Source organism: Pseudomyrmex gracilis, unplaced genomic scaffold, assembly GCF_002006095.1.
Source record: "Pseudomyrmex gracilis isolate BER0280 unplaced genomic scaffold, ASM200609v1 scaffold_133, whole genome shotgun sequence".
Classification (NCBI taxonomy): Eukaryota; Metazoa; Arthropoda; class Insecta; order Hymenoptera; family Formicidae; genus Pseudomyrmex; species Pseudomyrmex gracilis.
The window spans coordinates 405,677-425,824 of record NW_018020717.1 but is presented as its reverse complement, the minus strand read 5'-3'; the positions used below and the strand labels follow the sequence as shown (position 1 = coordinate 425,824).

General features: G+C 35.3%; 2 protein-coding genes across 6 annotated transcripts in view; both read left to right on the top strand.

The window, feature by feature from the left end:
• The window catches only part of LOC109856757 (protein GDAP2 homolog), a 26,694-nt gene extending 20,745 nt beyond the window's left edge, over nt 1–5,949 (top strand). Inside the window, exons 9-12 of the mRNA XM_020432383.1 lie at nt 3,896–4,035; nt 4,628–4,682; nt 5,175–5,318; nt 5,428–5,949. Of these exons, the coding sequence (XP_020287972.1) occupies nt 3,896–4,035; nt 4,628–4,682; nt 5,175–5,318; nt 5,428–5,490 (402 nt within the window). The 3' untranslated portion in view covers nt 5,491–5,949. The remainder of the gene's footprint in view (nt 1–3,895; nt 4,036–4,627; nt 4,683–5,174; nt 5,319–5,427) is intronic.
• A 3,981-nt stretch (nt 5,950–9,930) lies between these two features.
• LOC109856760 (2-acylglycerol O-acyltransferase 2-A-like) lies at nt 9,931–20,119 on the top strand. 5 transcript variants are annotated; one of them, XM_020432390.1, is made up of 6 exons: nt 9,931–10,034; nt 14,152–14,488; nt 15,906–16,180; nt 17,125–17,311; nt 18,917–19,116; nt 19,250–20,119. In XM_020432390.1, the coding sequence occupies exons 2-6, from the start codon at nt 14,262–14,264 to the stop codon at nt 19,405–19,407; spliced, it is 1,047 nt and encodes a 348-aa protein (XP_020287979.1). In that variant the 5' UTR covers nt 9,931–10,034; nt 14,152–14,261; the 3' UTR covers nt 19,408–20,119. The 5 variants fall into 5 exon arrangements, with proteins under 5 accessions (XP_020287979.1, XP_020287978.1, XP_020287975.1 ...); XM_020432389.1 differs by lacking the exon at nt 9,931–10,034 and adding an exon at nt 10,096–10,241; XM_020432386.1 differs by lacking the exon at nt 9,931–10,034 and adding an exon at nt 10,096–10,442.
• Nucleotides 20,120–20,148: the final 29 nt, after the last annotated feature.

Genomic DNA, 20,148 nt, shown 5'->3' with positions numbered 1-20,148 from the left:
CTTTTAAATCCGACTCATGGTACGTCAACTATTTTTATTAGTAACTCAAAAAGTAAGCGTCAGACAAAATTTTGCCAAATAAAAAATTGTCTTAGAATTTAGTCAAGAATATGTATTTTCAAAGATAACGGGTTGTTCTGAATCACCCTGTATAGGCATATTCCAAACTGTTCCAAAATATATCCAAAAATTTTTTCAAGCCAATCGGATAAGTGCATTTTAAATGGTAGCATCTCAAAAAGTGGACAGGGTCAAATTGACCCAGATTGTTCTTCTTGATTGAAAAAATAGGTGTGTTCCCCGAGGGTTAAGATTCCACTGAAGATGGCTTAAATATGTAGCCGAAACGTTTGGAATATTGATATATATCATTGTTTATTACATTCCACCTTATACTTGGTCCCAATTGCCCTTCTACCATCTCATTAAAAACACTAGTGTTTTGCAAGTATTTTTTTTTTTTTTTTTTTTACAAAGAAATCGAAACGTTTTTATTTTCGACGCAAAACGGCGTCGAGAAAAGTGTCTTGGCTGTCTCCGCGTCGGCTGTGTGTTGAAACGGTATTACTTTTTTACTCCTTTTCAAATGCTCCGAATACACGTCGAGCTCTTGCGCGCGTCGCTCGATATCGGCCGCGAGAAAAGTCACTCTCTCTGCACAGCTCGCGATATCGTTCGGCGCCCTTATCTTCGCGCGCCAAATGGCCGTGCCAATTTCCAATTCCCCGACGCGGTGCTGATTCTTACCGTCTTTGCTCGCACAGTCCGAAACACACACACACGGGCGTGTGTGTTATATATCGACGGGTGGCAAATCGATATTTACATGTCCAGAAATAGACCAACCGCCGGTCTACGAGTTTTCCCCCATAAGGAGGGCGAGAAGCGGATTGCAACGTCGCGACGCTCACAGCCCCCTGTCCTTAACGAAAGTTTCTCTCACCCTTTTAACCCATTTGCCGCCCCGTAGGCCGCATGCGCTGATCGAAACCACATTATCCGGCACATAAACGAGCGATTAAGATTAAACGGAGGAGGAAAAAAAAAGGACTAATATCTCTCCATCGAAATGTGAATTTCGCCCGACACGTTTATCAAAGATCAAACGGGGGAATGCGCGCGAGAGAACGCGAAAAATTGATCGATTAGTTTTATCGGTTGTTCACAAAACGCGCGCGTTTTCGTTTTTGATCGATTGCCAACCGCGGTCCATAACTAGATGGCAACCCGGTGGGACATCTCGCTACTTGAGATTCATTCGAGATAAGAATATCAACGATGTACGCGCGGAGATTCGTCAGCGAGGCTAAAAATATCGCGCGCGCACTGCCAGCAGCTGTGACAGCATTGCGGCGCGTTCAAGGTGCGTGTTCCGGGGGACGCGAAAACTTCGACGCGCTACATTGTTTGATGCGACGCGAGTCTTTACGCTGGAATTTAATTGATTTGCATGTGTGTGCAACAATAAATGTCCCACGTATTTCTCGTCCCGTATATTCGTTGACTTGCTTTGACAGACGAACCATTTACACGCTCGCTATAATAGCACATTGCGACCTAGAGAGGTAAACGTGTTCTCTCCGGAGTCGCGACAGCCAGCGTCGCGACGATGGCTCGTATTTTTTCACTTAACTTTTATCGATAAATGCGCTCTGTTAAGGTATTACCCTCGATTGTTTTCTAATTTCATCAGTTTTACTTTAAACTTTTATACACAATGTTTAAAAACTTGATCTATGAACCCCTGAATTTTTGCAGATTTTTTTACCGTACAGTTTTTGAGAAAATCGAAAACGAATTTCGTATGATTTATCATGGAAGTGATAGGGAGAATGAGGAAATCGCGTGCATTTACCTAAATATCTAGAGTTCAAATTTTCAGATTTAGCTAAAAATATTATCACAGCTTCTTTAAATTATAAAGAAAATATGTGTGAAAAATCAGACGCCTGTACCGTACAGTTTTTGAGAAAATCGAAAACGAATTTCGCATGATTTATCATGGAAGTGATAAGGAGAATGAGAAAATCGCGTGCATTTACCTAAATATCTAGAGTTCAAATTTTCAGATTTAGCTAAAAATATTACCACAGCTTCTTTAAACTATAAAGAAAATATGTGTGAAAAATCAGACGCCTGTACCGTACAGTTTTTGAGAAAATCGAAAACGAATTTTGCATGATTTAACATAGAAGTGATAGGGAGAATGAGGAAATCACGTGCATTTACCTAAATATCTAGAGTTCAAATTTTCAGATCTAGCTAGAAATATTACTACAGCTTCTTTAGACTATAAAGAAAATATGTGTGAAAAATCAGACGCCTGTACCGTACAGTTTTTGAGAAAATCGAAAACGTATTTCGCATGATTTAACATGGAAGTGATAGGGAGAATGAGGAGATCACGTGCATTTACCTAAATATCTAGAGTTCAAATTTTCAGATTTGGCTATTACTACAGCTTCTTTAAACTATAAAGAAAATATGTGTGAAAAATCAGACGCCTGTACCCTACAGTTTTTGAGAAAATCGAAAACGAATTTCGCATGATTTAACATGGAAGTGATAGAGAGAAATCGCGTGCATTTACCTAAATATCTAGAGTTCGAATTTTCAGATTTGACTAAAAATATTACCACAGCTTCTTTAAACTATAAAGAAAATATGTGTGAAAAATCAGACGCCTGTACCGTACAGTTTTTCAGTAATAATTAAAATAACACAGAAAACGAGCGATTTTGTGATTAATATGAGAAAGAGCGACGTTGCCATTTCCTCAATTGGAGTGAAATAGAACTATCTGCGCTTCCCCGCGCCCGCAAGGACGTGAGTGTAACACCTTAAATGCGCGTTCGCGTCGCTGTGGATTTTCAGAAATAAACAAACGCATTTGTCGACAAAGGCGAGACGCGACCGTCAAATTTAATCTCGCAACATTGATTCAATTCGACGCAGCGAAAACTCATCTCGTCTCGTCTTGCAAGATAACAACAACGATATTTCTCAATCAATAATACCGCGCGTGTTGCATAATAATATCACTTGATCAGCCGCAATCAGACACGCATCGGTGAATCGCGTGAGGGTACGCGTTCGCGAAATAATCGCAAAACATTACGTACATATATCACATCGTTTTCAATGATGTTGGTTTTATCGTGTCGTTCGGTGTCTTATTTTATTTTTTTATTTTTTTATTTTTTTGATAAGGATGAGGAATCGAGATAGCAAGGGAATTGTATCGGCAATTATCGAAGTCGCAAGCAATTTAAATATCAAACGGATCTGTGTTGTCTATAGAGCGTATTTTGCATTAATTAGTAAGCAATATTATTATTTATGTGCGCGATTGTGATCGACGCGGTTACGTTCGTCGCGGCGTGTTGTTTGTGCGCGTGTCGTTCAGCAATAATAACAAAGCGCAGTCGTCGCTACGGGGTTCATCGATCACACCTAGGCTATCAAAACATTACGTTTGCCCTTTAACTTTCAGCTCAAGCGAAGGCGAACAATGAAAATCATAACGCTAGAGGTTCTCAAAGAGCAAGAGAGAATTGCGTGAGAAAAAAACTTTGCAAAAAGAAAGAAAAAAATCAACTACGTTGCCTCATCTCGCGGCACCCTCTATCGATTGCGCGAGAATATTTGCGCGCCGTTCTATTTTAGAACATACATTTACCCCATTTCCCTCTTTTCCCTTGTTTACTCTGTAACACGACGTGGCTTTCCGAGCAACGTGGATCCCTCAACGCGCGACGATTTTAAAGAGAGCGGCGCCTCGCGCGTCACACTCGAGTTTCCATTTTTACGAAAATTGAGAAACGTCGTCGAAATGACCCGGTCTCTGTTTTTTTTTTGTTTTTTTGTTTTATCTCTCTGCTGTTTTGTTTTCCAGGCCTTGCTGTACCTGATACAGTTGCTGGATCCCATCGTAAAGGGCGATTACGTTATCGCGTACTTCCACACCCTTACGGCCAGCAACAATTACCCCAGTTTGCACTGGCTGCGCGAAGTCTACAACGTTCTTCCCTACAAGTAAGTAAGGCACACCTGAACTATCGAACACATCGAGCTTATTGATCCGCATTTCAGTGTGGCCGAATCACGAAGTGCGTCGCCACGTGTGTGCACATGTGATTTTACGTCACGGGGACTGTACTGGGGGGAAACGAAACGTTTTTTATTATCCGCGATTATTTGCAATCTTTTTCGGATTTGTACCGTCGATTTGTTGTAATCGTACACGATTGTAAAAATAAAACATATCGAATTTTGTCTCATCGCTATAACAAATTCACGGTGCGCAATTCGATATCGTTTGTTTGTTTTGCGGAAACTCGATAGCGAAACTCTTGAAAAGGAAGATGTTTTTTTTTATTTTACTTTTGATGTTTTTTTTTCTTTTTTACTTTTATAATAAACAAAGTCAAAATTTGCACCTTTACATCTGTTGTCTGCTTCTAAGAGCCATTGTTCAGTTAAATATTTTTTTTTTTTATTTTACTTTTGATGTTTTTTTTTTTACTTTTATAATAAACAAAGTCAAAATTTGCACCTCTACATCTGTGTCTGCTTCTAAGAGCCATTGTTCGGTTAAATATATATTTTTTTTTAATTTTACTTGCAGATACAAGAAGAATCTGAAGCATTTCTACATTGTTCATCCCACCTTCTGGACCAAGGTCGGTAACAGTATCATCACGCGCAGTAATTGTAAAATAATTCCTATTGCGTGATTTTAACGCCGAACGTACACGAGCGATTCCGAATGAGGATATTATGTCCGACAAAAAAAAAATTCTCGTTAAGACGCAGAAGCGTGTTGTTTTTAATGAATGCGCTCTTATGGCATTTCCCACGTTTATATTCTATCACGTTCAATTATCGTCGGAACAATCGTATATTTCCTGACTATTCGCAGTTCGTTAGCGAATATATAATTTGCGCGTAGGCAATTTTTCATTGCCTAAAGAGACGGGTTGTTCTATAACTGAAATTTTGTACAAGAATATAATTAACACAGTTTGATAGAAAACTCAATTATTAAAAAGAGAGACAAAATTAAACACGAAACTTTTCTCAAATACTTTTTCTAGTGTAATTATTTTACATCGTGATAAACTCTGTGTGTTGTAAAATTTTCCTCAAAGTAAAATTTCGATCGCTCGCTACAGATGATGACGTGGTGGTTCACGACCTTTATGGCGCCGGCCATTAAGCAGAAGGTTCACAACTTGCCCGGTGTGGAATATCTTTACGAAGTTATGCCGCCTGATCAGCTCGAGATCCCCGCGTACATCACGGAATACGACATGACGGTAACGTAAATAAATAAATAAAAAAAAAAAAAAAACGAGCCGATTCGCGCAAAATCGGAGAGATCCCAAATCGAGCGGTCTCGCTTGAAATTTTTGTTTTTCCTTTCAGATAAACGGATTGAGGTATTATCAGCCGGATCAGGTCTCGTCGTCACCGTCGACGTCCACGTAACTCGCAGGTGAAAATCGTTACGAGAGCAGCGAAGCGTCAAGATGGAGGCCGGACCGTGTGTTATGCTTGACTTTAACTCGTATTCTCGCAGTGACATCCGTGTGCCGCTACTTGTTGTACGTAAGAGCCGTGCGCGCGGTCGCCGACGTGTCCCGCCGTTGTTTCGTTACGGCGAGGCGAAAAACGCTACGTTGTCTGAACTCGATGATACGCGCGATGATATGCGGCAAGACGACATTAAGTCCGGCTCCGCGATATATCCCGAAGACGACGTTTCGTCCAAGTGCCTCGTGAGGAATTCCGCTTTGTTTTTTTACGTGGGAAGGATAAAAAAAAAAAAAAAAAAAAGAAAGGACAATCGGCCGCGCGTACGTCGCGATTTACGAATTAACACAATACAATTATATACGCGAATACTAATATAACAAAAAAAAAAAAAAAAAAAAANAAAAACAACAATTAAGGAAAACCACTGCCCGCCTGCTTTCGACGTTGATCGGTTTCTTCTATGCGCGTGCGGAGATTTCACGTCTCCCGGTAAATGGAACGAAGATGAGATGAACACTTGGACAAATGGACAATCCTCCACGTAAAGAAAAGATCGACCACCACGTGTGCGCACCGCTGGAAGCGCGTCGCTAAACAGCGTCATATGTCACTTCACCTCATTCAGAGTAAAACAAAGATAACTATATATACACACACACACATATATATATATATATTGTATTCGCTTAGAGCGAAAATCGGCTGCCAAAAAAACGTCAGTAATCAGTATTTTCGTCGTCGTTGTCATTTCGCAAAATGAAAAACAGAAAAAAGAGAAAAAAAACCCGAAGCTGACGTAGATGAAACTTGCCCCCCCCCCCCTGTACATACTGCGCTATTTCGGTGGCAGATAGATAGGCTTTAGGAAAAAAAACGCTGCCTGTGAAAAAGCGATAGGAGGAACGAAGTTTGAAATTTGCATGACGACGGCACTAGAAGACATCGGCTTAAAAATACACAGATCTACCGTCGATCGCTTTCTGTTGTATTTTCGTATATCGATCGTTACATAGCGAAAAAAAAAAATCGTCTATTCGATTATATTGTATACTGTCAATATTTTATTAAGTCACACACGCTACGTCGTGTCGATGAAAAAAAAACAAAAAACAAAAAAAAAAACAAAACAAATAGAAAAGAGTGCGCCGCCGTTGCAGCCGCCGCCGCCGTTGCCGCAGAGCTACATAGAAACGCGGTATTTTTTCGATAAACTGTAAAGATATATTAACAAATCATCATCGGCTGAGCGCGCGAAAACCAAAAAAAAAAAAAAAAACACAAAAGCGAAACGTTGGATGTTTTACTGTGATGTTCACGTCTCCGGTGCTCGGCGGATTTGGTGAATTTTAAATGCGTGTTTTTTCTCCGTCTCCTTCCTCCGCGGAGGCGCATCCTCGTCCCCTCTCCCCTCTCCCCTCCCCCTCCCCGGATTCGCGCGATCTTTACCGCGGAAATCGTTATCGTTGAGCGCCGAAGTCGTATTATATACGCGCGTAACGCGGCAAACAGTCTTACATAGATTAGAAGAAGCAATAAAAAACAAAAAAAAAAAAAAAACCTAAGAGCTTGCTCGCGATGTATTTCGGGAGAATACACAATCGTTATCCCCCCACTTCCCCGTTGTTAAGCATTTTTAGCGATTAAACGAAAATAAATTATAAAAAAAAAGAAGTTGAAGCCTGTTAATCGCGTCGATTAGCCCATTTCTCATTAGCCCGTCGAATGTTGTACGAGTCTTTTTTTCGTTTTTCCACGTTCCCGGAACGCGGGAACGTAGAACTTTTGATCTCTTCTCTCCGTTGTTCGTATTTTTTTTTTTTTTTTTTTTTCGTGTCGATCGGAGTTTTCACGATGAGAGGAAAACAAATTGTCCACCTCGCGAATCGCTCGGAGGACGAGTTGAGAAGGCAATGGGTTAATTGACACCGTGTGCTACCTCCGCCGAAGATCGTATCCGTCTCGATCGAACGGAACGAGTGTTTGTACGCGTTGAAGAATTTAGAGAAACAATTGTGTGTGGAATATACAAAAACAAACCAAAAAAAAAAAAAGACTAAAAGCGTGTCACATTCGTCGTTGGCTGTTACGCTTGGAAGACGCGGCCGGTGTTTTCCCCCCCACCCGAGCACACGATCACGTTGCTCGCGATGAGAGTAAAAAGTAGTATTTTTTCATGCTAACGTATCGTGTTGTATCTATATATAATGCGCGTACGCTCCTATGTTTCGCGTAAAAGCTCCTATAAAAAAAAAAAACAAAAAACAAAAAATGCTGTTCGCGCTGCGAATAGTGGGAGATTGTTGTGGGATAGATCCCCGTACTATTCGGAGGAGCCGATGGCGCGAAAATCGTGCGATTTCACGCAATTACAGAACGTTTCTCGGTTTTGCGTTTTAATAACCTTACTGTCCGTCCCTGACAATCGAGAGAGCGTTTGACGAGTTAGCGAAGGACTGCGAAAAAAAAGGTGCAACGTCGTTTCAAAAGATTGTTGTTATATCTACATATACATAAATGATATATATATATATATTTTATATTAGTCGTTACATTACTTTATTGAAATCATTTTACTATTGTCGAGCAACGCTCGGAGCGAATTATTACGTTGATGCGCGTCTTTATAATTTTTAACGTGTAACTTTGTACTTAAGGACGGAGTTCTTCTATGTGTATATACCGAATTTGTGCGATACGTCATTTGTTGTTTATCGTTTTTCGATGTTGACGCACGACCTTTTAACAGGTGCACTTCTCTTTCTTCGTTGTATTCATTTTTTTTATAGACTATATAATAAACGTTTTATTTCAATAAATGCGAACTCTCTACCTCCTCTACGTCCAAACAATTTAAGGTATTACTCTCGACTGTTTTCTAATTTTCAGTTTTACTTTAAACTTTTACACAATGTTTAAAAACTTCCCTGATAGAAAACCATTTACAAAATTATGTGACAAAATCTTGCACTAAAATTGTAATTTGCAATTATACAGACATATTTTAGGAAATAGATGCAAAAACATTGATCTTTTCTGAAATATTTGCAGTTGTTTGCAAAATTAATTTCCAAATACTATTTCGGCAAAAGAATAACGATATGGCGAATCATCTTAGCGGTATATTTGCAAAATTAATTACACAAAAAAATTGTCCAATAACTGAGAAAAGAAATTCAACTATGTGACGTTTAAAATATGTAGAAATATGATTGCATATAAAGAAATGCAAGAAATCGTCGTCACTCATGATGTCATATTTGTGCAATATTTTCACAATTTGCCTATTGGAGGTATATACTGTGGAAATGCATAACGACTTTTTCGCAATTTTTGACAAATATTATTTGCAAAATTTTATTTCGACAAAACTGTTGCGTTATGGCGAATCATCTTAGTGTAATCATTGCAAAATCGTCGCCATTCATGACGCCATTTTTGTGCAATATTTTCACAAATGTGCCTATTAGGGTTGATCTATGAACCCCAGAATTTTTTCAGATTTTTTTACCGTACAGTTTTTGAGAAAATCGAAAAAAAATTTCGCACGATTTAACATAGAAGTGATAGGGAGAATGAGGAGATCACGTGCATTTACCTAAATATCTAGAGTTCAAATTTTCAGATTTGGCTAAAAATATTACTACAGCTTCTTTAAACTATAAAGAAAATATGTGTGAAAAATCAGACGCCTGTACCGTACAGTTTTTGAGAAAATCGAAAACGAATTTCGCACGATTTAACATGGAAGTGATAGGGAGAATGAGGAGATCACGTGCATTTACCTAAATATCTAGAGTTCAAATTTTCAGATCTGGCTAAAAATATTACTACAGCTTCCTTAAACTATAAAGAAAATATGTGTGAAAAATCAGACGCTTGTACCGTACAGTTTTTCAGTAATAATTAAAATAACACAGAAAACGAGAGATTTTATGATTAGCATGAGAAAGAACGTCGTTGCCATTTCCTCAATTGAAGTGAGATAGAACTATCTCCGCTCCCCCGCGCCCGCAGGGACGCGAGGGTAATACCTTAAACATGTAACAAATTTACTGTGTTTTAAACTCGAGTCGGATACTCTATTGAAGACTCTTGTATCGCAAAATCGTGGATTCTCCTCTCCGACATGACACAAAATCTAAACCTCTCTCTTTCAAAATAAAAAAAAAATAAAAAAACATGATCTTTCCTACTTTCTCACAATAGTTAACATCATGTCATATGGACTGAATGATACAATGACGTCGTCAGATTTAACGTTCAAATAACATCGGATTTTGAACGTTGGAACGTGTAATCAGCGACAGAGTGCGTACTTGGAACACATATGTTTGTGGAAATGGAACGTTTTCTTCTTACAAGTTAGTCGAACAGACACGAATCCTCGCAGTAGAATGTTCGTAACGTAGCCGAATACTGCCGAACGTGACTACGTGCCGCGGAAGTCGTAACAAGATAAATATACACTCACGTATATAGAAGTACGTGATACACACGTAAGTACACGTACACAAACACAAGCGCACCGAAAGTGTACTATCCGCACACGTGGTCGCCGCAACGCGCCATCTCACCTGCCTGAATCATCAGATCTCTTGTTCGGTTACCTGGCGTGGGTCAAAGATTAATATCATCGCAGGCAGACGTTCTTTCTGCAAGTCAAAAAAAAACAGATCTCGGAAAAAAGTGACTTGGTGTAAAAAGTGTGCAAATTCGTACATCGAGCTTCAAGTTCAAAATAATCATTTAATAATACAACACCCACGTGAAACACAAACGTCCTACACACAAACGTCCGTGTTCACAGACGTGTTTGACGGACGTGTTGTGTCTGTGTGGGCAGTGAATAATCGATCTTTACGAGTCTCAAAACCTTCGCGTGTTCGAACAGTTTAAACTTCAAGGTAAAATTTGTCTCGTTAAAATTTTTCTCCGTCAATATCCAATCGATTAAATCAGAATAGAGACTTGATCCTGCGAGACACAGGAGCCTAACCTATAGACTCTTGGAAAATCCAAGAACCAATCAAAGAAAAGGAAATGAAGATTCAGGCGGAAGATTCAAACTATTCGGTCGGAAAAAAATTTCGATTATTCACAAAAAAACCCGTATGATTCTTCAAAAGATTACATTACACATTATTTTATATAAAAATTTAAGTTACTTACTAAATATTTTTCACATTTTTTTAAATTATCCACGCGCTAAATAATTTTCTTTACATAAATTTTAATACGATCGAAAAAAACAAAACGTTCTCTTCCGAGATGCGTTTCGAAGAGAGCTTTGTTATACAAGCAAACCGAGAGAATGCATTTTCTTAAGAACAATATTTGGTTGTTTGATTTCTCTCTCGGAAATTTTTGGCATAACAAAATCCTACATTTTGCACGCCAAGCGTAACCTAAACAACAAATATTAGAACCAGAATAGTTGCATTATCATATAAAAAGTATGTGAGCGATTGTACACATGCACGTATGTCTCTTTTATATTAGGATAAAAGTCCATTAACCTGGGAAAAAATTAGGGATTAGATACGATTTAAATTTAAGGAGATAAAACAAAAATGAAGAAAAAAGGATTTTTTTTTATTTACTCACAATCTAAGCAGATCTGAACGGATCTGAGATGGTCTAATATAGTAGATCTGAGTACCCGGTAAAAAATTTTTCATATATACTTATACACAAATTAAAATAATTATTAGATATAACATTATGCAAATTTATATGCCGAATATGTCCATACAATTTTATACACGGAGAATTTCTTTTTTTAAGAAAATGACTTCAGAGATATTTCATATCAAATTACAAAATAACTCTATTAGTATCATGTTAGATACAAAAAAAATTATATAAAACTAATTTTTACTATATTTTTAAACAATTTTTGATATATATACTTATCATATATAAGTATATATATGATATATATACTTATCATATTAATCATATATACTTATACACAAATTAAAATAATTATTAGATATAACATTATGCAAATTTATATGCCGAATATGTCCATACAATTTTATACACGGAGAATTTCTTTTTTTAAGAAAATGGCTTCAGAGATATTTCATATCAAATTACAAAATAACTCTATTAGTATCATGTTAGATACAAAAAAATTATATAAAACTAATTTTTACTATATTTTTAAACAATTTTTGATATATATACTTATCATACTTATACACAAATTAAAATAATTATATCTAATTATGCAAATTTATATGTGTCGAATATGTCCATACAATTTTATATACGGAGAATTTCTTTTTTTAAGAAAATGGCTTCAGAGATATTTCATATCAAATTACAAAATAACTCTATTAGTATCATGTTAGATACAAAAAAAATTATATAAAACTAATTTTTACTATATTTTTAAACAATTTTTGATATATATACTTATCATATATAAGTATATATATGATATATATACTTATCATATTAATCATATATACTTATACACAAATTAAAATAATTATATCTAATTATGCAAATTTATATACCAAATGTGTCCATACAATTTTATACATGAAAAATTTTTTACCGGGTAGGTATAAGGTAGATCTAAGAATAAATAGTGTCAATTTATAATACACACATATAGATCTATTTACATATCTCTTGTATTTATTTAGATATACTTTATATCTATTTAGATTTAAATTAGATCTAATTTTAGATCCATTTTTTCCCCCAAGAAGAAAATGAGTAGTAATTACCTAGAACGCGGTCAGTGATAATAAAGACAATTAGTAAGTAATTAATAAGTAAAGAAAATAATAATGGAAATTAAAATGAAATATAGAGATTATTTTATCTCTCTCTCATTTAAAAATTAAATCTTTTAATTATTTTTCTTATTTTCTCCTCCGAGTTTAAGACAATGTGACCTTTCATTGTTATATATATATATATACGTGGATATATACATATATACATATACATAAGTCTGATTCATTTTACACGTCGCTAACTTGCCGACGTTCGGAACACTCGGATCTCGCAGTTTGTGACGAGCTCTCTTCGCGATATAATTAATTCAAGATAAGACATTTAACATTTTTTTTTTGTGTGAAATTAACGTGCATAAAATTTTTTTATAAATCAAAACGTGTGTCAAACGTCATATATTGCACGTAAAGTTCTGCAGTGATACGTGAGGTATTGTAACGAAGATAACGACCGAGTCGTCGATAACGATAAGATTATTTTGACTGTTTCGTGTTGCAGTAAAATAATTGCCTTCTCTCTTTTTGATCTGATCACACGGAGGCAACAACAACATTTTACACAAATCTCCGTTGGAGTTGTAAACGTCCATTATAGACGTCTAACAGACGTTGTTGATCTTAAAGAAAATAAAAAATAATAATATCACGCGCGCGATAACAATTCGTAACAATTCATTCATAACGACGAAACGCTACACACACCTTCGCTTAAACAGCAATCAAATTATCAGTGACGCGTTAGCGCTTATATTAGGTCTACCGGAAAGGTTCTGTCCGTTTTTGGAATAAAACAAAATACAAATTTTTCGGAATTTTTCAAAAATGGGATATACAAATTGCCCTCACACTGGCAAGAAATCATTAATAATAATGGCAATTATATTTATTTAATAAAGTTTATTGACGGTAAGAAAAATTTGTATTTTGTTTTATTCCAAAAAACGGACAGAACTTTCCGGTAGACCTAATATATTTGTCGAAAATGAGAAATCACTTTTCATTTTCTCGTCTCTGACGTTGCAATGACGAACAGCCAACAAGAATTGTCTTTTGCCTAATATATTAGGTCTACCGGAAAGGTTCTGTCCGTTTTTGGAATAAAACAAAATAAAAAATTTTTCTTAATTTTTCAAAAATGGGATATACAAATTGCTCTCACGCTGGCAAGAAATCATTAATAATAATGGCAATTATATTTATTTAATAAAGTTTATTGACGGATAAGAAAAATTTGTATTTTGTTTTATTCCAAAAAACGGACAGAACTTTCCGGTAGACCTAATATATCGTCGAGGCTATATTGTCTGGCGGCGATCCCAATTTTGCGCGAGAAAGAAAATAGAAATAGTATTTTTATAGCTATATACTTATATAAAAGTTTGAAGTACGAAACTAACGTATCCGGCAAGTGTATATTTTGCGCCAAATGCACGATTGTGAAGAAGTCGCGATGTAAATATCGTTATATTAGCACTTTGCAACGTCATTGTCGCGCGATTATGTATCGAGTTGATAAAGCAAGCAATCGAACACGTACCTGAAAAAAAAAAAACCATCGCGTATACTTGGTATTGAGATGCAAATCGATTCGAAAAACGATTGTGTGAATTGAAAAAAAAAATAAAAATAAATAAACAAACGTGAAAAGTTCAACATTTACGTACACCGAGATAAAAATTGCGATTTGTATTCGATTGTTCGATATTGTAATCGTTCGATTGTGTTACTTTGTATTTGATCTTTAGACCAGCGGTTCAATCGATCTTTCTCTTTCTCTCTCTCTCTCTCTCTCTCTCTTTCCGCAACGAAAGATCAAGGAAAGACTCTCAATACACAGAGCTTTTTATTCATTGCTTGATAGATACTTCGCAGAGCGCGAACGATAAGGAAGAAAACATCTCTCTCTCTTTCGGATGAATCGCGAGTAATCTGCGAATGCGCAAGTGAGAAAATCCTGTCTCGGATACGAAAATGAACATTTTGGGCGTGAAATTTGCGCCGTTAAACGTACCTCTGGAAAGAAGACTGCAGACTCTCGCGGCGGCGACATGGTTTGTGATTCTAAGTCTGAACGGCGTGCTCGGGTTCCTCATTGCGGGCTATCTTCTGCTCTATACGCAAACCATTCGCTACCTCATGCTGCTGTACCTTGTATGGATGTATTACGATTGGGACACTTGCAACCGCGGTGGTAGAAGGTAACAGTTTTACGTACAGTTTTCTGTCTTTCTGACACATCGTGGAATAGAGAATTGACGAGTTTTTTTTTTTTTTTTTTTATCTACCGTAAGTAAGACTTTTTTTATTTTAATCCGTAATTCGCTCGTGAAATTGTCAAAAAATAATAAATCAAAGGGCCGATACGGTAGCAGTAAATACAAGGTGTTAGTATATGAAAAGCAGTTTTTTTATTTAAAAAACACAACAGACGTTTCGGTCCATAGGTTAGGACTTCTTCAGTGAAACAAATTAATGCAGAATAGAAAACACGTGAGAACACAGCATTATTAAACACAGTTGAAACAAACAAACAAAAAACTTATATAAAGATAGATAAGAGAAAGAAACTGTGTACTGACGTCACGTCAGTATGGACCGAAACGTCTGTTATGTTTTTTAATAAAAAAAACTGCTTTTCATACACTAACACCTTGTATTTACTGCTCGCGCGCGCGCGTGTCGGCCGTTTGATTTATTATTTTTTATTTTATTTTGCGATAACAATTTGTATTACCGTGCTATTTTCTTCACAAAGTGTGGAATTAAAATTACGGGAATATGAAGAGCGTTTTTCATATTTTGTCGCCAAAAAATTCTTCGAGCTCGGATTCGAAAAAAATTACTGAAAAAAAAAAAAACTAAATTTCTCACCTCTTCGCACGCTACATCAGTGACAATTCGTTTGAATCGCAATGTGAGAATCATTCCTGGTAAAAAATTTTTCATGTATAAAATTGTACAGACATAATCAATCAATCGCTCGTGAAAAGTTAAGAATAATTAAAAGGCTAATAATGACCAATTACACTTACTGTCAGTACACAGTATTTGTAATTCGTTGTCATACACGATTGACATCATTTATTTTATATTTTTGTGATGTTGTGATCTAATTTGTTTTTTAATTGAATGTTTATTATTACACTGAAGAAGGTCCAAACTTGAGGACCGAAACGTATGTGTTTTTTGGAATAAAGACTTATATTTATACACGCACATCCTGTATTTACTGCTCGTATCGGCCTTTTAATTATTCTTGTACAGACATATTCGGCACATATAAATTTGTATGATTAGATATAATAATTTTAATTTGTGCATAAGTATATATGATTGTATATCAAAAATTTTTTAAAAATATAGTAAAAATATAGTTTTATATAATTTTTTGTATCTAACATGATACTAATAGAGTTATTTTGTTAATTTGATATGGAATATCTCTGAAGCCATTCTCTTAAAAAAAGAAATTGTGTATAAAATTGTATGGACATATAAATTTGGATAATTAGATATAATAATAATTCTAATTTGTGTATAAGTATATATGAAAAATTTTTTACCGGGTTAGTGTTTGTTCTTGTGAAGATGCGCGAATGCTCTTTGTGTTTTCAGTCACCGTTGGACAGGATGGGCGAGAAATAATCCGTACTGTCGTCTTTTGTGCGACTATTATCCGGCGAAGTTGGTGAAAACGGCCGATTTGAATCCGAATAAGACCTACGTTTTCGTTTACGTTCCTCATGGAATTTTGCCGACGGGAATGATGTGTGCGTTCGGCACCGACGTGTTGGGTTTCAAGGATCTATTTCCCGGTCTGGAGATACGCTCGGTCGTTCTCGATCAGCATTTCATGACTCCTTTCTTCAGAGAATACACTCTTGCCGGAGGTGAATATTTTCTCAAACGAGCGCGATTTTTAATAAACAAATGTGTTCTGGCATTTGAGAAGGACCTAATACAAGGTCGAAAGCGTTAATGCTACTAAGTTTCAATAAACTGATTTAAATATTCACACATCAACAACAGTGTTTTGCTTCAATAGCCAGAATACATTTGTTTATTAAAAATTCTTGAAGCTACATACACTCATCTTTACATAATTATTATCAAGCGCGATTTTTTTTCTTTCAACTTTGTTTATTTCTTGCATGTATTTGCGTTACGCGAGTGTTTTATTATAATAAAAAACTTTGAGCAACAAGGTCTTTCAAAAGAGTCGCATGCTTAGTCGATTGCAACATATCGACACGATGACGATTGATTTATTGCGTTGCACGTCAAAGAAAAAAACATGCCAGACGAAGTAAAAAAAAGTTTACTTCGAAAAAAAAAAACAAGAAATTATTTAATAATTAATAAAGACTTAAGGCTCGTGAAATTTAAACCAATGAATGAATATAAAGCCTTACGAGCCGTTCTCAAAGTGTTGAGTGAGAACTTATACATGTATATATATATGTATACACATGTAACGAATTTACTTGTAAATTTTACAAGTGAGGTTTTTGAATTGAAATCTCAATTCTTAAAATCATACGGGATGCTAGATTTAATAATTGGTTAGGGGGGTATCCGGGGTCTCTCATATGTGAGATGCAAATCTAGCATCCCGTATGATTTTAAGAATTGAGATTTCAATTCAAAAAACTCACTTGTAAAATTTACAAGTAAATTCGTTACATGTGTATACATATATATATATACATGTATAAGTTCTCACTCAACACTTTGAGAACGGCTCGTAAGGCCTTATATTCATTCATTGGAAGAAATTATTTCTCATGATGCAAATGAATAATAAAGAGCAATAATTACATCGAACGGCTTACAGGCTGTATCGCTTCTAACGCAAGAAGTCTTGAGTACGCGCTGTCGTCACCGCCGGAGGAACCGTACACCGGAAAAGCTGTGACTCTAATTCCCGGAGGCGCATCCGAAGCGTTGGAATCGAAACCGGGTACTTATCGCACGCTTATAAAGAGAAGAAAGGGCTTCGTGAAATTAGCATTGAAAAACGGGTGAGCGCGGTTTACACTTAATATTTTTTCATAAATTCTTATTATACCATAGATAGCCAACTGAGCGCAAGTTGTTGGCAACTTGCTACAAATATTGCTCATAAGTTTTCAGCAATGTAACAAAAGGGTGTATCCTCTTTTCGGTATGTTCTTGCCAGCAACAGTTTTCAAAATATAATAACAGCAAGTTCCTACAACAACTCATCGCGGCAATAAACTTATATTATTTTTCTCAACTTGTGAATAAAAATCATTGCTCACATATTGCTCACATATTGCTGCTCGCTTGTCATACACATTGGCTACAACAATTAATTGACAACAAAACAGCATATTGATACTGAATTGACAAAAACATTTTTGTTGCGTTAAATAAAAACAACACAACAACAATTGGCAAGCAACTTAATCCCCGGTAAAAAATTTTTCATATATACTTATACACAAATTAAAATAATTATTGAATAAGAATATTCGTTAACAAATTAATATGCAATGGATAAGGCTATACGAGCAATTATACTGGTTGTTGGTGTAATTTTTTTATACTAATTCCTTTATTCTTTAATTAATCAAACGTTTCGATCTTTAATTTAGATCTTCTTCAGTAATAGTCTAATATTACGAAGAATTCTAGGTTTACATACACTAACAATGTCAAAACATTATAAATAACTTAACTAATAACTTTGTTCTGACTACTTGTATATAGCTTACTTTCTTATTAAATTAAAGAATAAAGAAATTATTATAAAAAAATACACCAACAACCAGTATAATTGCTCGTATAGCCTTATCTATTGCATATAAAATAATTATATCTAATTATGCAAATTTATATGCCGAATATGTCCATACAATTTTATACACGGAGAATGTCTTTTTTTAAGAGAATGGCTTCAAAGATATTCCATATCAAATTACAAAATAACTCTATTAGTATTATGGTAGATACAAAAAAATTATATAAAACTATATTTTTACTATATTTTAAAAAAATTTTTGATATATAATCATATATACTTATACACAGATTAAACTTATATCTAATTATACTAATTTATATGCCGAATATGTCTATACATTTTTATACACGGAGAATTTCTTTTTTTAAGAGAATGGCTTCACAGATATTCCATATCAAATTACAAAATAATTCTATTAGTATCATGTTAGATACAAAAAAATTATATGAAACTATATTTTTACTATATTTTTAAAAAATTTTTGATATACAATCACACATATATACTTATACACAGATTAAACTTATTATATCTAATTATGCAAATTTATATACCGAATATGTCCATACAATTTTATACATGGAAAATGTTTTACCGGGTCTATACAATGATTTGCTTTATATTGAGTTTTCACATTTGGCTATCTGGGTATATCTACGTCGATCGTTTACAATCGACTTCACTTGTGTTAAGAAAAACGATTATCAAAAATAACATCGTTCTCGGATATACAAAATATGTGTTTAACAAAATAAATACACATTGCAAGAGAGAGGAAAATGAACAAAATATATTAACACATGACGTAACGCGAATCTAACGCGATATCATTTTTTAACACGATTCGTCGTTCATTTAGCGCGGCGTTAGTTCCTGTTATCTCGTTCGGCGAAACGAATTTGTACAATCAGCTGCACGCGCCGGAAGGATCGTTGCTGAGACGCGTTCAGAATTGGATTCGCAAGTACATAGGCTTGGCACCTGTCATCATTTCGGGCAGAGGATTCTTCCAGTACTCGTTCGGTCTCATTCCAAAGCGATCGCCCATCACGGTAGTAGGTGAGGTGTTCTCCGTCTTTTTTCTAAATCTGTCTACGTGTGTCTCAACATGTACATACATTAATAAAAAAAAATCATGTTTTATGAGAAAGATAAGAATGCGTTGATAAAACGATGGTTTTTTTCTTTCAAGTTGGAAGTTCCTTGGAGCTACCGAAGATGTCGACGCCCACGTCCGAACAAATCGACGAGTATCACAAAAAATTCGTCAATCTCTTGAGCACCACCTTCGAAACGGAGAAACACAAGTACATAAAGGACGCGGAGAAAACGACTCTCGAATTCTTATGACTCGCGCTCGATACGAACAAACGATACGGAACTGCGGATATAAATTTGTTTCGATCTGAAAACATACGTGAAAAAGCGTTTCTCGTTGCGTTGACCGTATTCTTCATTACGATTCATTAATAATCATCTTTAACAAACTAATTTACCCGCATATTATTTTGTATAATACAAAAAATAATGATATACATATCATTTATATTGCAATATAAATATATATCATGTAATATGGAAGAAGATGACAATTTTGTGTGTGTATGTGAGATATGTAATTCGATTGAACGCAGAAAAATGTCTTTTTGTAATAGCGTTTTATGTATGCGAGAAGTTATGTGTATAAATACGGTGGTTGTTGTTACATTAATGTTTGTACCGTTAGATTATAATTTACTTAATTAGAGATAAGAGAAGTAAGAAAGTGTCTTTAAGAGACAAAGTAGTATTTAGCACAAAAAATTGTGTGTCACAATTTTAGCAGCAATATTTTGTAAGAAATAGTTGAAACAAAGAAGATCACGACTTCAAAAACACGTTGTTATTATCTAATATATTAAACCACATCTTTGTAAACAACCTGTAGTTGATTATTGCATTGCGGCGCCATCTCTTCTTCGTGTATTTTTGTTTGTCTGTGAGTTTGTTTCGTGTTCACTTCTACGCTAAATCCGCATCCTTTTCGTAAATATCAAAGTTCACGTGTGGCTACTGATATATATATATATATATATATATATATATATATAT

What these genes read in the sequence shown, in the direction of transcription:
- LOC109856760 (XM_020432390.1), top strand. Translation starts at nt 14,262, where the DNA reads ATGAACATTTTGGGCGTGAAATTTGCGCCGTTAAACGTACCTCTGGAA. An exon ending in TGCAACCGCGGTGGTAGAAG is followed by an intron (nt 14,489 to 15,905) that starts GTAACAGTTTTA and finishes TTGTGTTTTCAG; the next exon opens with TCACCGTTGGACAGGATGGG. An exon ending in AAATTAGCATTGAAAAACGG is followed by an intron (nt 17,312 to 18,916) that starts GTGAGCGCGGTT and finishes TCGTTCATTTAG; the next exon opens with CGCGGCGTTAGTTCCTGTTA.